The sequence below is a fragment of the Rousettus aegyptiacus genome, unplaced genomic scaffold (genome assembly GCF_014176215.1).
Source record: "Rousettus aegyptiacus isolate mRouAeg1 unplaced genomic scaffold, mRouAeg1.p scaffold_m13_p_2, whole genome shotgun sequence".
NCBI classification, from domain to species: Eukaryota; Metazoa; Chordata; class Mammalia; order Chiroptera; family Pteropodidae; genus Rousettus; species Rousettus aegyptiacus.
This window is the reverse complement of record NW_023416295.1, coordinates 99,871,389-99,887,603: the sequence shown is the minus strand read 5'-3', so window position 1 is coordinate 99,887,603 and position 16,215 is coordinate 99,871,389. Positions and strand designations below refer to the sequence as shown.

Below are 16,215 nucleotides of genomic sequence, written 5' to 3'. Positions count from 1 at the left end.
TTTTTCATAGTTTTGCCTTTGCACTCAAACTGCAAAGTTATAATAGTTTCTGCTGCAATCTCGTAACTTTAAGGACATTCTCATAACCTAATGAAAGGAAAATGTCAACCCTTGGCTAGAACACTATGTTTGTAAGATTTATCCTAAACTTCTTTTGGTCTCCTTGCTTCTCACTCTTTTTCAATTTGTTCCTGTTGCCTTCTTAACTCTGCACTCTTAAAGTTCGTCTTTATAGTTTGGCTCCCTTTGTTTCATTCAACTCAATCAGTGTATGAGAGTCATACACTTCCTTTTATCTTCACTTCTGGCATGGCTGCCATTAGATTGTGCTAATTCATTCATTCAAAAGAAGTGTACCAAATTATGTGCCCATCACTGTTAGAATCTAGGAATACACACACACACACACACACACACACACACACACACAATTAAGATTTGGATTAGTCAGAATTAACGAATACAGAACTATACATGGGACACTGTCAGAGTCAAAAGAAAGGATGTTAAAATAAAGAGGCATCAGGAAGCCTTCTGGAAAGAGATGGCAATAGAGCTGAGGTTTGAAGAATGAATAACAGTTAACCAGGTATTTAATGGGGAAAGGATTTTCTATGCAGTATTAACATCATGTGTGAAAACGTAGAAGCATGGAACAGCACAATATGGACGAAATAAAGGACATGCTGAGAAGTGTGGGATAAGGGAATTGGTTGATATGGGCTGGAGAATAAAAATCTTACATGCTAAGATACAGTAACTTAAAAGTTCTGGGGAGCTTTCTTAACAAGGGAATAATTTGCTCAGATCTCTAATTTAGAAAGTTGAGCTTGCCATAACTAAAGAGAAGGATTTATAAGAGCTAGTTCTTGACAAAGGAGACTAGTTAAGAAGTCATTGTAGTGATTCTGCTGTCAAAAAAAAAAAAAATGATGAAGACCAGAATCGAGGCTGAGACAAAGCAAATAGAATAGCATGTATGGCTGTATAATAAATTAAGGAAAGTCAATCTACAGGATTAGTGTTGAGTATAGATATGGGAGTTAAAAAATCTAAAATAATAAGAAAAAATCTAAAATTACTCCAAGTTTTCTGGGTTTGCCAATGAAAGAGCTAATGATGTTATTTATTATGAGAAGGAGGAGAAAGAGTTAGCTGCAGACACATTGACTGTCTATGAGACATCCAAAAGAACTGTTGTAGTTATAATTCTTTGTAACCACCAAAGTGCTTAGAGTATATATTAGATAAAAGAAAATCTCAATTTGTTGAGGCCTATCTAGTTGCTTTGTTAGAGTTCTATTTTTCTAATAACATGTTAAAATCTTGAGCAAAAGGAGGAATGCTAGAGTTGCTTTTCTATGAGACTAAGTATAACTAAAAAGGTATAATATATCCTCCCCATCATGGACATCACTGCAGCATCCCCAAAGGTGCAGATGGCCCTCAGATCACAGAAATGTGAGCGAGCGACTCAATGTAGCATGGCAAAACCATTGACCACACGACAGTGACCACATAATAATCTCATGATCTCCACCATAAAACAAAATACAGCAATCAATATAAAAATGTAGTTGCTTCCCAAATGACAAAGTGTTTTCTTTTGACTTCAAAAATCTACTGAAGTAGGGAAAAGAGTCAATTGTCTTTGGTTTTCGTTTTACTGATGAGGCAGCTGATGACTAAAGAGATTAAATGACTTGTTCAAGGTCATACTGAGTCTTCGATAAATAAGACTACTTTTTCTAGGACATCACACAGATTCCCGCAAAAGAGCATACTTACAAAGGACATATAATCTGTTCCACATAGCAATTTAACAGTAATTGTAATTTAATCTTCTAAGTAATCAACCCAGGCTTTTCCACTTACCACTGAAATTGCAGGTGGAAACTATAGAACTTGAAACTCTGCCTTTCACATTTCTGTATTGATTCTACTTGATGGTTAGTGATATTAAGGAAATACATGCTATCATCTTGTGTTTCACAACTAAGCTCTTCAAAGCAGGGTAACCCACAACACAGAAGATGCTAAGTTCCTTTCTTGGCTCTAAAGGGTCTAGCTTTCATTCTAATAATTATCATCATCATTATTTTTTAATCTGTTCTTCTAAGAATCTCCTAAATTTCAATCTGGTCTAGAATACCTGCTGAGATCATATTCTTATGATAGTGTCATAAATTATCAACTGCAAAATACTAATATTTCAGAAGTTGTAATTCTCTGTCAAGTTCATTATTGTAGTATCAAATTGCTACACTGCATAGGCTTTTAGAAAGTTAGATATATAACATATATATGATTAATCCTGCATTAATTACTTCTTTTGATTGTTGTTTCTCAGGAATGCAATTCACAAGGTTTATATACATTTTTTAATCGAGTGTGTTAAATTAGACATGAATCTTTTGCAAAAAGAAGAAAGGAGAGTAATTTGATTCTCTGCAGAGGTGACAGTGTATTGGAGACAGCTTGAAATGTTTTATCTTTATTAACTAAAAATTCCTGGATAAAAAAGAATAAAATTACCTTCCCTTTCTAAATGATTTTGCCCTAGTAGCATTATATAATTATCCACAAAAGAGTGTGTCATGTTACACAATCACTACACTCCCCTTAGCTGGAGATTTCAGAGATAAATAGATAAGAAATGATGCCCTTGAAAAGAAACATCAAAAAGTTTATCCAGACAAGCTTCCTCATATTGGTTTCTTTTTTAATAAATGAAGTTATATGTTTCATTTAAAAATATACAAAACTTCAAGTTATTCCTCTCTCCTGACATGGCTCAGAAGACCTTATGTGCATTTTTTTTTAACCTCACCTCCTTCTACTTTCTCCAACTGCACTCCCATTTTCCAGTTCACCGAACACACTGAGTTCATTCAGACGCCTCAGGGCCTTTGTACATTCAATACTTCTTCCTGATCTACCCTCCACAACTGCCAGTTCTATTTGAGATTGTTCTTACCATTCTTTTCTGTATCACTTCACCATGTCTCTTTGTAGTGTTTATCAAAATTTGCAAAAGAAACTTTTTAGGTGTTACTTTTTATCTGCCTTTCCCAACTCCATCAGGATTGCTGCTGTGTCTATTTTGCATGTTATATATAACCAGTGGCTAGTACAGTGCCTGGTTCATCATCGGTGTGCAATATATATTTGTTGAATGAATGAATGATGAGAACTTCTACTCAAATTTTGAGTTTTTGTCATATATCTACAACTTCATATTCTACCCACATATGCTAAACTCAAACATACTTCTATAAGTAGGGGAAAGTTCACCCCCAGAAATAGTTTACTATACTCAGCTAATGTCCAATTTCTAATAAGTTTCAAGAATATTATCAAAATGGAGGACAAAGCATGAAACTGTCAAGGTGATATGTTTAAGAAATACAATCAAGGAGTTTATTGACTATAAGATCCCTGTTTACTTGGTAAAATGAGATATAGTATCTTTACAACATCTCCATCTTCCTCAAATTATTTATTCCATAAGTTACAGAAAAGAATTTCTATAGAAAACAACTACAATTTAAACTCAAAGGAAATAATTACATTATCTATCTTAAGTAGCACTCAACTTAATATTATATCTTTTGTTGGTTTTCATTCATAATGAGGAATAACCCAAATTTTTTCTTTAAAAGAAATCCACTCTTGAATCTTAGAAATCATTATTGAAGTATTAAATGATTTCTGAGCCATCAGTAGCTTGAGTTTATTAATAGCAACTTAAAAAAAAAACCTTAATAAACATGACCATGTTTTGTGATGTATAAAACATGCTAAAAATTTTTTAATGCAAATCCAAATGTGTTAGCAAACTCAGCAGGGTCACTTTGCTCACAACAACCACACCAGTTCTGACTTCATGCAAGCTCATTAGCAAGGCCTCATCCTGGCTGTCTCTTTTAAACACACATACCTGAATTGTTATCTTAGTTGGGTCCATGTTATGGGGAGTTTCTAGAAAATACAATCATTATATTAAATTTAGGGTTGACAAACTTTTCCTGTTAAGGGCCAGGTAGTGAATATTTTAGACTTTGTGAGCCATGTACTCTCTACCACAACTACGTGGATGATACACAAACAAATATGAATAGATGTGTGATAATAAAAATTTATTTACAAAAACAGACTGGGGGCCGGATTTGGCCTCCCATATTGTTCCATGCCCTGAATTAAATGATCACTACATAGATGGATAACTTTGTGAGGGTGAGTAAGCCATTGGGTAAATTCAGAGTCAGCAAACACCAAACATCTACTAAATGCCAAGGTTTCCAAATATTATCAAAACTAAACTTCATGAACAAAGTAGTTTGATAAGTACGAAAACTGAAACTGCTTGGCTATTAAGTTGTGTAGTTAGACCATGAATCCATTCTCCTCCTCCGGGACTTAACACCAGGGGTTCAAACAATCTAGATTTGAATCTTGCCTTGACGATTTACCACCTGTGTGCTCCATAGACAATTACTCAAACTTTGTGTGTCTCAGAGTCTTCACCTACCTCATGCAGTGGTTACAAGGTTTAAGAAATAAACCACAAATAGTGCTTACAACAGAACCCTGTGCTAAATGCATGTGGCCAGCTTCAAATACAGTTCTATATACAAGTAAGGTTCCAGAGAGTTCTTTTAAAGGTTCCACAAATATTTGATCCAAACAATACTGTTAAAACATTTTTTCACTATTTCAAACACTTTAATAAAAAGAAACTTATACTCATGCAATGTATACCAAATTTAACCTATTTTCTTCTATGTATTAACTGGAGCCGTCAAATAACTTTGTTCTCAGATGTTGGAGCAAACCTTTTTCTGTTTTCTGTTTATTTAAAGACTTCGCAGAAAACTCAAGATAAGCTGAAAAAAATAATTACTATAATTTTTAACTACTTATCTATGTGAATCAAAATTGTCTTGACACTGTGCAACCAAAGTAAAAAAATATAAAATTGGAGGTTGAAATTCCTAGCATAAGAATGATATTTATGTATCTTTTTCTATAAATGGAGAAACTGAATGAGATGCAGAGTATAAATGACTTCTCAAGATCATGCTACTTAGCAAGTGGCAAAGTCAGGATTCAAACCAGAAGATTTATGAGCTTTTTCCCTACCCATTTTGATACAGATGGCTGGGATTTTGGAATGGGGCTTTGGAAGTTTAGAGGTCAACCTCACCACCATCAAGGCTGATGGAGACCAAGTATATCTTACTGCTTGGTTGTTTTCTTACATGCTGACAAGGCTCTCTAAAGATAAGGGGGTGGCTTAAACAGTTGTTTTTAATTTTGTTTTTGACTCTTTCCTACTTTCCACAGAGTCACTTGACATAATTTTGCTTTAAAAATCCATATATAGGTCAAATTCAGTCTTAATTCTGATCTCCTAGAGTTTATGTACATGAGTGCAGGGTATTTATGTCTATAGCACATGGCAGTAACAAAATTATATCTGTGAATAAATAAATGATGGAGTCAGGCTCCACTCTGTGTTCTTTTCCCTTAGATCTCTTTTCTTTTTGTTACTACTACTTTCAGGCCATTTGTGTGGGAATGTTGTAATCAGTTTCTGAGTGATTTTTACAATTTGAACCTACCCTCTTCAAATGTTTTTCTGTATGTCACCATCAGTATAATTTCAAAGCCTCCAGCAAGTTTCCCCTAGTGCCTCTCAAAACAAGGCAAGATTCTCTTCCTAGGATTCAAGTATCTCCATAATCTGCCTTAGTAACATCTGTAATGCATCTTCTCTGTTCCAGTCTTGTCATCCTCTCCACAGTCCTTCATATAGAGCATGTTGACCACTGCTTTGTGTCTTTGTCATTGCTTATCTATCTGCCTGCCAGATTTCATTTCTCTCCAGAGATCCAAATTCTACTCATGATTTTAGACTTAATCCAACATTCATCTTCTCCAGTTATCTAGCCCTTTAGAATTTTCATAGCACAAAGTTTGTACTCGATGACAGATATTATTACATGAATTAGTCCAATCTCTATGGGTACTGTAGGTAATCATATAAATTATACCCACATTTCCTTACCTCCCCCACTGTAGGTACCCACTAAATTGGAGTAAATCCTTATAAAATAATTTATAGATTTAACTAAATTGAAATCAGCCCAAAACACAGATACAAAAACAATCTTATTTCTGAGACATGTCCCACCCATGGTTCATGCTTATCTCAAGGTAAATTTTCACTGTACTTTTAATGAAAAAGAAACTTAAATTATAATTTTATAGTTTGTTTTTCCTCCTTGAGCATTGCCATTGTTGTGGATATTTATAAATAAAATTTGCCAGTGAAGCATATACAAATACCCAAGAATGAATTATAGCGAATATTTAACAACCGACTGCCTTCTAATTTGTTAAACAAAATGAGCATTTCACTAGCTCATCAAACTTCTTTCACCTGTAAAGATCTCTATTGATTTCCTTTAGTGTTATCTAGAAGATTTCGGTAAGTCTAATGATATTTCAAAAATTTTCAGTGAGTGGGACATAATTCTACCTTCCATATACACTGATGAGAAAGAAAAACTAAATACAAAAAAAGATTCTTTTGAGTAAAGTTCTCTCTGATTTTTCAACCTTTATGTGTTAAAAAAAAAACTATACTATGAATGAAAGACAAATTTTATTCGTATTTAAGAAATGAGAAGAGAGGAGTTGTAGGTTGTTAATATCAGGGAATGTTTTGTACCTGTCCAGGAAGATGAATCTGCATTTGTCTTGGAGCCAGTACGTAAGTCAAATTCCTTCAAGACAGGAAAAGGGTAGCCTGGCTGTGGCCCATGTGGTGGAGGAAAAGATGAGGAAGAAGAGTCTACCACTGGCATAAAGTTTAATCTATTCTGATATGTAAATGTTCTTTCTCCACCTGAAGTTGATGTCAAGGTGATTGGCAAACAAAAACTTTGTTGACCGGGCAGAAGCAATTTATTGTACTCTTTTTCTTTGAACCCAAAGATAATCAGACTGCTATTTCATCTCCTGACTGACCTAATTTCTGAGTGGAAAATGAATTAGGAATGTTAGATAACTAGATAATCTAAGCATATTAAAAAATCAACATGCCTCTTGAAATTGGTCAGACTTAGGTATTTTTTGTTCTCTTTATTAATAATGGATAGTTTTTTGTTTCTGCTTTCCAGACTATTCTGTCGCTGTGGGGTTTAATCTATTGGATAAAAGTAAATGACTTAAACTGTAGTAATATTTTCCAAAAGCACAGGAAAGATGTTAAGGCTTTAAACAGCATAGAATTATACCTAAGGGTAAGATAGGAATTGTCTAGGTGAATCTGGACAGAACTCTATGACAATTTAATGTATTTTTGAATTCTCTGGGTCCCGGGCCTGGTTGTGATCCAGGCTAATGGCAAGTATGATTCAGCTTATTGTTTATTACGCATGCGTGGCAGAATGCCACTATTGTTTTCTGACATATATAAAGCCCATGTGGTCCCCTAGTTAAGAAACACGCGCTCCCGCAATAAAAGTTGGTGCCTGCTCTTTCGTTCTCATGTTGGCTCCTCGAGCATTCTTTCAACTGGGCATCTCACCATCCAAGCCTTCTTTTCTTGATCAGCTCCACGCTGACATGTGACGTAGCCGGCAGGATGTGGCAAGTACAGCAGCCAGTGCTCTGGATGGTCCCTGGGTGGAGGATATCCGAGTGGAAGACCTGTGATTCCCCACTCCCAGTGGAATCCCATAGCCGCGTATCTGGCTATGTGGACGCCCTGGAGGATTGGGATGGAGTGAAGCTACGTCTAGAAAGCCCTGGATTTTCTGGAGCTGAATGTTCCGACCGCTCACTGGGAGGCAGAGGGTTGGGTGGCCTGGATATTCCAGGCAGTGCTGCGGCAGGTCAGCCTGGAGGTTCAGGACCAGGCTCAGTGGGTGCAACAATTGCAACATCAGGAAGAAGTACTGGAAAGGTGGCTGGCAGCAGCAGAACGCATGCCGCAGGGCCCTAATGGGTCACTGCCATCGTCCAGGTCTGGGAGCCGGCTGGCAATACTGCAGCAGGTGCAGACAGTGATATAGCAGCGGGTCGAAGTAGAGCAGCCATTGGCCCGGGATAGCGGAGAGGCAAGTTGGCAGTGCCCCTCCAGGCTAAAAAGTATACCACCTTGATCCAGTACAGCCCCGCCGAACTCTGGGACCTGACAAAACAGGTACGGCAGCCGGGGAGACGGTTCTGTGGTGGCTTCTGCAGCTGTGAGGCGACAGGGTTGAAGGGACTGAATTATCTCCAGAAGAGATGGCCCAGCTGGCCCCTGTAACGTGATACCAACCCTCTGGCAGCGCCTCCAGAATGTGGCACATCTGGTGCGGGGTTCAGGCAACCACTCCCTCATTAACTGTCTCATGTCTGCTGCACAGACAGTGTGGCCCAACCCTGTGGAGCTGTCAGAGACAGCGAGCAGATGGACCATATACTCAGATCTGGTCCTGATAATCCAGAAAATGGGCATGCAAGAGATGACGTTTCGTACCCAGTATACTAGCCCCAATGAGGAAATATTTACAACCCGTATGAAAGACTTAATCTTGGCCTCTGGCCCAGCTTGTACCTTTGGCACCATGGCAACACTGCTGGCCCCTTATGTGGATAGGTGGATCCACGAGGTAACCGCCACCATGGCAAGGTTGGTGGATGTGGAAGTGAAATGCAAGGAGCGTTCCACCCAAGTGCATGCTGTGCCACCCCCTGCACTCCCAAACCAGCTAGTGCACGGCCGGAGGCATGACCGAAAAGTGGGGGCGGGGTGGTGGTGGTGGGGGAATGCCCAACCCAATCAGCCATGAAAGTGAGCGGCAGGCAAATGTGGTTTGATCTCCTCGCAGCAGGGGTTGCTGCAGAAAAGATTGAGCAGCAACCTAATGAAGCGCTGCTGGCTCTGTGGAATCAGCTGCGCCCTGACCAGCAGTTCACCCATATTTCTGGGAAAGCCACAATCAGTGAGGTGCGGCTGGACAATTATCTCCCTGATTAGGGATTCCGCTGGGACACCTGGGTGGTGAGGGATCCGGTTCACCAGAGGCCGCATGTGGGACTGACTATACATTGGTACCTCCACAATGCGCAAAGCCTATTAGTCATTATGGACACCGGTGCTGACAGCACCCTGCTCTGTGGGAATCTGGACAAGTTTTCCAGGCTCACTGCAATCATGGAAGGCTATGGCAGTCAAATCATTCATGTGTGGCAGGTCCCTATGACATTGGACATTGACAGATTGCCTCCTCGGACACACCAAGTGCACATATCCCCCCATACAGGAGTACATTTTTGGAGATTGATGTTTTGTGAAGCTTGACTGTAAATACCACTGCTGGTGAATTTCACCTTCATATCCGGGTGGTGAAAACTATTATCCAAGGACATCCACGCCATGCCCATTGGTGCTGCCCCAGGCTACCCGGGTAGTGAATACAAAGCAGTACTGCTTGCCAGGTGGCCATGAGGAAATAGGACGCACCATTCTGAAGCCAGAAGAAGCCGGTGTCATTCTTTCTACTCATAGCCCATACGACTCCCCTGTGTGGACAGTGAAGAAGTCTGACAGCTCCTGGCACATGATGATTGACTATCGGGAGCTGAATAAGGTTACACTGCCCTTGCATGCTGCCAAACCAAATGTCACTGACATCATGGACCCATCGTTACATGAACTTGGATAATACTATTATGTGGTGGACTTGGCAAATGCCTTTTTCTCTATTGCCATAGCCCCACAAAGTCAAGAATAGTTTGCCTTCACCTGGAAAGGGCAACATTGGACATTCCTCATCTTTCCCCAGGGGTACCTGCACAGCCCTACCTTGTGCCACGGTCTTGTGGCTCAAGATTTAGCTTTGTGGAAATTACCACCCGCAGTGTATGTGTATCATTATACTGGTGATATAATGCTAACCTCTGATTCTCTCATAGAACTAGAAGCAGTGGCAACCAGCCTATGAGAAACTCTCGCTGACTGGGGTTGGGCAGTCAATGAGGACAGGGTCCCAGGACCTGGTTTCTCTGTCAAATTCTTGGGAGTTGTCTGGTCAGGTAAGACAAAAGTAATGCTAGAGGTGGTGATCGATAAGATACAGGAATATCCCCAACTGGAAACCATGAAGCAGGTCCAAACCTATTTGGGACTGCTGGGGTTTTGGAGAGTGTTCATTCCTCATTTAGCCTCTATGATGTGACCCCTGTACCATCTAGTGTGATGGAGTGCCCAGTGAGATTGGACCCCTGAGATAGAAGAGGTTTTTAAGGCTCAAAGCAAGCTGTAGTACAAGCTCGAACTTTACCTGTAGTAGATTCAGTCCTCCCACTCCAGCTTATGGTGCAGGTGGATGATGCAGAATTTGGTTGGGGCTCGCGGCAGAAACATAGTTCCTGGAAGGTGCTGATAGGCTTCTGGTCCCAGTAATGGAAAGGCGTGGAAGTGTGGTATTCTCTGATAGAGAAGCAACTGGCTGCCACATTTGCAGCCCTTCTGGCCGGTGAGGCCATCACTGCTCCCAGTCCCATAACCGTGCAATGCACGTACCCCGTGGAGGGGTGGCTGCGGTTTTGGGCGGAGACTCCCCATATGGAAGTACCTGAAGCAGTGGGCGCAGTTCTCTGCAAGCCCCCTGTCAGGTCAACTGCGCTCCCTATTGGGACCGGTGCAGTTTTAAGCAGAGCTCCTGTGGAACCTGCTGAAATGGGGGACGTAGAGGGTAGGGCTCTCATCCCTGAGGATGCCTGATACATACGGCTCATGCCACAGGCAGCCCCCAACATGAGCTGCCGTGGCGTTACAGCCATCCACAGAAACCTTCTGGTATAAAACTGGTGCTGAGCAATCCAGCCAGTGGGCGGAGCTTTGTGCCGCGTGACTGGTCCTCATGAATGAAACTGGCACAGTGCACGTCTGCACTGACAGCTGGGCTGTGTATCAGGTCTAACTCTGTGGCTGCCCCGGTGGGCTGCCCAGGAGTGGATGATAGGTCACCGTCCCCTATGGGGCCAGGGGTTGTGGGAAGACCTCTGGAAGTGGGGTTTTCAAAAGGGGGCCACTACATACCATGTCCCTGACCATCAGCCTTTACAGGCCCTGAGCAACGATGTAGCTGATATGTTGGCACAAGTCCACTCTGCCTGTGTACCACTGGTTCCAGTGGACATTGGTCCCTGGTTCCACCGAAAACTGGGGCATGTAGGGGCCCATACCATGCAACAGATAGTGAAGCAATGGGGGCTATCATTGACCCAGGCACAAGCACAAGTTGCAATGTCACAATGCCCCTGGTGTGCTGAGTGACACCCAGAGAGACGGGGGGTAAAGAGTACCCCAGGAGTGGTGCCCCGCGGGGCTAAGCCGCTCCAGGAATGGCAAGTGGACTACATAGGGCTTCTGCTCTCAGACCAGGGACACCGCTATGTGTTCACAGGTGTGGACACGGCTACCAGTCTTGGGTTTGCATGGCCGGTGGCTACTGTTGATCAACGCCATACCGTGACCGTTTGGGAGCTATGGCCAGCCCTTATTAATCTCCAGTGACAGAGTCACTCATTTTACTGGACAGGAGGTGCAGACCTGGGCCCGCACCAATGACGGTGGCAATTACATGTTCCTATCGCCCACAGGCAGCTGGAGTGGTAGAACAGTTCAACTGCGTGCCTTGGGCACAGGCTGATGCCATTGGTATACTAACCTCCTACAGGCTACACGCCTTCTGAATAAGCAGCCCTGGTGAAGGGGAATGTCTCTTCTTGACAGGGTTGTAGTGGATTTGCCTCAGGCTATCAAAATGTGCCCGGGCAGCGCTGCTGAACAGTTCTTGCCCCAAGTGTACCAGGGAGCTTTGCTCCTGCCAGCCCCAGAACCTTTGTCCCCAGATAAACAGGCCTCCTGGTCATGGCTCTGGACTCTACAGGTAGCACAAGAGCCATGGGTGACCCTGGTGGAGCCCTGGGGACAGGGCTTATGCAATGGGTTACAAGTAAAACCCTGAATTTGCATTTGGCCCACAGCCTCACGAGTGTCACTCCCGATGATGGCAGAGTGTTCACTGTTAACAGAGAGTTTTGTCCTTAGCCTCTGGCCTATTCCTCTCTATACTGTGATGTTGGTGGAGACCCCTTGGCCCGCTACCCTTGGAGAAACTATCTGGTACCACAAGCAGCTCCTCTCCCAGCCACTCTTCCATCTCAAGATGGGCAGGTGGCCTGTGACCTCCTGGAAGGATGGGACTTGCCCCTAATGGTCCCTTTGTCTGCTCTATCCTATCGCCCGGGTTGACAACAGGGAACAGTGTCGCATACTGGGCTCATGCATTTGCTGCTGTCCACAATGTTTCCTGCTGCTGAGTGTGTACTGAACTACCACTGGAGGCGGCCGAGGGACTGCTGTGGCCCATTAGTCAGCTACGGCTGAGAACTGGACGTGGCTGTGCACCTGGAACACCGCACCTGAATGGGACCAGCGACAGTGGGCCGTGGAAGTGCTGCTCCACCACGATTATCGCAACTTCCCGCCCCTCATAGGCTAAGCCATTTCCAATAGGTGGGGATGGCTGGTGGGAGAACATGTAGAACTGCGGGAGCAGGCCCCTCCCTGCAAAGAACAAGCAAGATCTGTGCCCAACCATATCATGGGTGGGTACCCACTGAGCTGTGTGCTAACAAATACCCCTGCTAATATTTCCAAGGTCTGGTGGAATGGGCAATGTTATGTTGGCACAGAACCTACCGACTGGCTACCTGCAGGGTATCTCTGGGCCTGCGGACACTATGGCTGGCCCTACTTGACCAGTGATTGGACCAGCCTTTGTATCTGGGAACATCTCTACTTAGCTGGATGCATATTACCCACCTTGCCCCATTTTCTTAGTAATTGGCATCCCATATATTGCTGCTGGCACTGGCAGAAATGGGCAGCATGGTGGTTCTACCCCCTGGCGTTATTCATTCCAGAGGTGGGATCCATAGATGTAGAACTGCAGGTAAAATCTTTAGCCCAGCACACCACACAGACATTAAATGCTATGCATCAGGCTATAACTCTTTTAATAGATTAAACCACGCAAATGTGGAAAGTAGTTCTGCAAAACCGCATGGCCCTGACCTCCTATCTGCTGCCCAGGGTGGCACCTGTGCCCTACTCCATGTAGAATGCTGTGTCTACTTTCCTGATCATGCCGAGCAGGAACAGGCAGCTCTCCAGGAAATGGATGCTGAAGTCCAAGCCATCCATGCCCTGGGAGAAGACCCCTTGACAACTTGGTTGAATTCCTTGGGGTCCTCCTGGCGGTGGACAGTAGCTGTCCTAACCCTTGTAGCCTGTAGCCTAGTAGTATTTTGTTGTTTTTTATATTGTTATTGTAGATTGTGGGCCCAAGGTAGTGCCCTTTGGGCCAGATCCCACACTGCAACCCTGTAGGTCCGGCTGTGATCCAGGTTCGTGGCTAGGGATAGGACTCCGGATTTAAAATATTATATTAACGTACTAAGGTGCCTGTACCTAACTTATGTAAGTATGACTCAGCTTATTGTTTATTATGCATGTGTGGCAGAATGCCGCTATTGTTCTCTGACATATATAAAGCCCATGTGGTCCCCTAGAGCAGAATCCCATGCTCCCCGCAATAAAGTTGGTGCCTGCTCTTTCATTCTCATGTCAGCTCCTCCAGCATACTTTCAACTGGGCGTCTCACCACCGAAGCCTTCCCTTCTTGATCGGCTCAGCGCTGACAAACTCCTAATTGGAAATTACTACTATTTGCATTGCTGCTCATTAGTCATTTAAGCCTTGGTCATATAGATTCTGTTAAGACTACTCCACTCTTGGGGCACAGAATAAAATGTTGAGTGAACATGCTTTTGAGGAAAAAGGCATTGAACTGGGTAGAAGTTCAAAGACCTGGGCTCCTATCCAAGTACCTTGGACAAGTATCTTCACCTCTCCGGTCTATCGTCTAGGGTAAGCAGAAGAGATTGAACTAGGATAGAATTCCAAATTGTGCTCAGTTAGTTGGGGTGTTGAGTAAGAACGAAACCTGCCTCAGGATGTTCACACTCTCTTTTCCACTCTCTGGAATGTTCATCATGTCTGGCTCCGCCCACTCCCTGATCTGAACATAGCACATTCCTTCCCATCATTTAATGATCTGCTATAATGTACTCTCTTAAAAGTCCATGCCAAGCAGTTCTCTCTAATACTCTCTTTCCTAATCACTTCTTGTCCCTTTCCCTGCTTCACTTTTCTTCTCGACATTCATCACTACTTAACAAATATATACAGTTTCATGCATTCCCTTTTTTGTTAAGTGTCTCCTTTCCTAGAATACAAACACTATGAGAGCAAGAGTCTTGCCTGCTTTATATATACTTTAAAAAGTACCTTGTATGTAGTAAGCACTTAATAAATACTTATTCAATGAATGAATGGATCAGTGAATCCCCTCCTTGCCAAGGTAACTACATACTAGAAGGGAGTAGCAGTTGCCCCCTCTAGACACATCCAGTTTGCCACAGTCCCCACCACTCCTACCATATTTCCAGCACTGAGTTAATTTGTTATCGAAGCTGCTTTCTCATACCTCATTATTCCCACTGATGTTCTTGTTTGTTTTATGTATTTCCATTTATGACATGATACTCCTGGTCTAAAATATTTCTGGCAAAAAAAAAAAAGTCTGCTGCTAAAAATAGTTTGAAAATTCCTAGACAAGAGGACCTTTCAAATCCAGCTCTAACAACCAGTGAATTCATGCTTCACAGCCATTCAGATCCACAAGTATGAAATACAAGACGCGTGTATTCAACTTTTCTTCATCGCCTCCTTTAAATGCTTTTTTTTTTCTTTTTTGAGAAATCCCCGCAGGAGTAGACCACGTGAGCCCATTAAGACAACAGTTCATTTCCACCTGCCACCTTGAGCCAGCCAACAATCTCAGATTCACCACTTCATTCTTGATTATGTAGAGCCATTCCAATCCTGAGTGGCAGGATTTGCAAAGACAGCTGTTGGGCTCTGGGAACATTTGGAGGAGGGGAAAATGTGAGGTAGGTTGCTACATTCTTCTACTCTCTTTTACTGAAAGAAACAGCTGCGATCTTCACATGTAAGACAAAGTAAACAAAGGCTGACAATGCCGAGCACTATTCGGCAGGAGGCATTCAAATGGATTTTCCTCCACAGAAGTCTCCATCCCAGCATCTGAGGCTAAATTACCCATCGCAGCACCAAGGGGAAGAGAAGTCTTTGTATGCCCTATTCATTTGACCAAACACTACCTAAGATGTGCACTCCAACCCCGACTCGTTCAGCATTCCATTACTGGTTATCACACATGGCCTTATCAAGTGTATCTTTGCTGAACTGGCTAACATAGTAGATCCCAGCATAGGAGAGTCAAGGTATGTTTAGAGGTGCTCTCTGATTCAGCTGGCTGGCTCACTCATTTTCTTACCTCTTTTATTTACTTACACAGAAAACAGAGTGTACATTTATTTCTTTTCCCACTCCCATCCTTCTGAACTGCCAGGGCCATCTGTCTGTCTGAAACTGTTTTTGGTTTCACAGTTTTGAATCCAGGTGACAATCAAAATGAAGAAGTGATTATCCTTTTAATGTTTTCTCTGAAGGGATTAAAAAAAATTTAAAGCCTTTCTGTTTGTTTCAAGTTCTCCAGCTGAAATCCTCTGCTCATTGAACTGCAAGGAATAAAGCCTATGAGCAGCAACTGTGCTAAGCAGGGGACTGTTTTCTAACTAGGCTGGAATTAAGCAAGTTCTTTAAAAAATGGATGGGACTTTGTTTGACATGGATATATTTTCAATCTCTTAGTTTTAAAGCTAAGATTCTTTGTTTCTGCATGTCAATTAAAGCAAGTTTGTTGGCAAATGAATGCATTGAAAAATGAAAAAAAAATTATTTTGACTTGAATTCCGTAGTTTAATATTTCCAATACATCAAAACACATATGATTTTTAATCAAAGATATTTCAGATAGGGTAAGGGATAAAGCATCCTAGGATGTCACCCAATTGTGTTACTTTTTTTTTTTTAAGAAGCCATTGCTTTTCTAAGAACTACTTATTTAGTCTAGTTAAACATGTCAAGTGAGAGGAAATGATCAATAAATTACTTCTTTAAAATATTTAACCCCTGATGGAATCTGCTCATTTTTA

At 42.2% G+C, this 16,215-nt stretch overlaps 1 protein-coding gene and 1 pseudogene across 1 annotated transcript in view; one reads left to right on the top strand and one right to left on the bottom strand.

The window, feature by feature from the left end:
• The window catches only part of LOC107518655 (60S ribosomal protein L12-like), a 28,615-nt gene extending 20,865 nt beyond the window's left edge, over window positions 1–7,750 (bottom strand). The window contains 2 exon segments of the mRNA XM_036235855.1: window positions 6,737–6,818; window positions 7,598–7,750. Coding sequence (XP_036091748.1) covers window positions 6,737–6,818; window positions 7,598–7,750 — 235 coding nt within the window.
• A 652-nt stretch (window positions 7,751–8,402) lies between these two features.
• LOC118613585 lies at window positions 8,403–9,037 on the top strand (annotated as a pseudogene).
• Window positions 9,038–16,215: the final 7,178 nt, after the last annotated feature.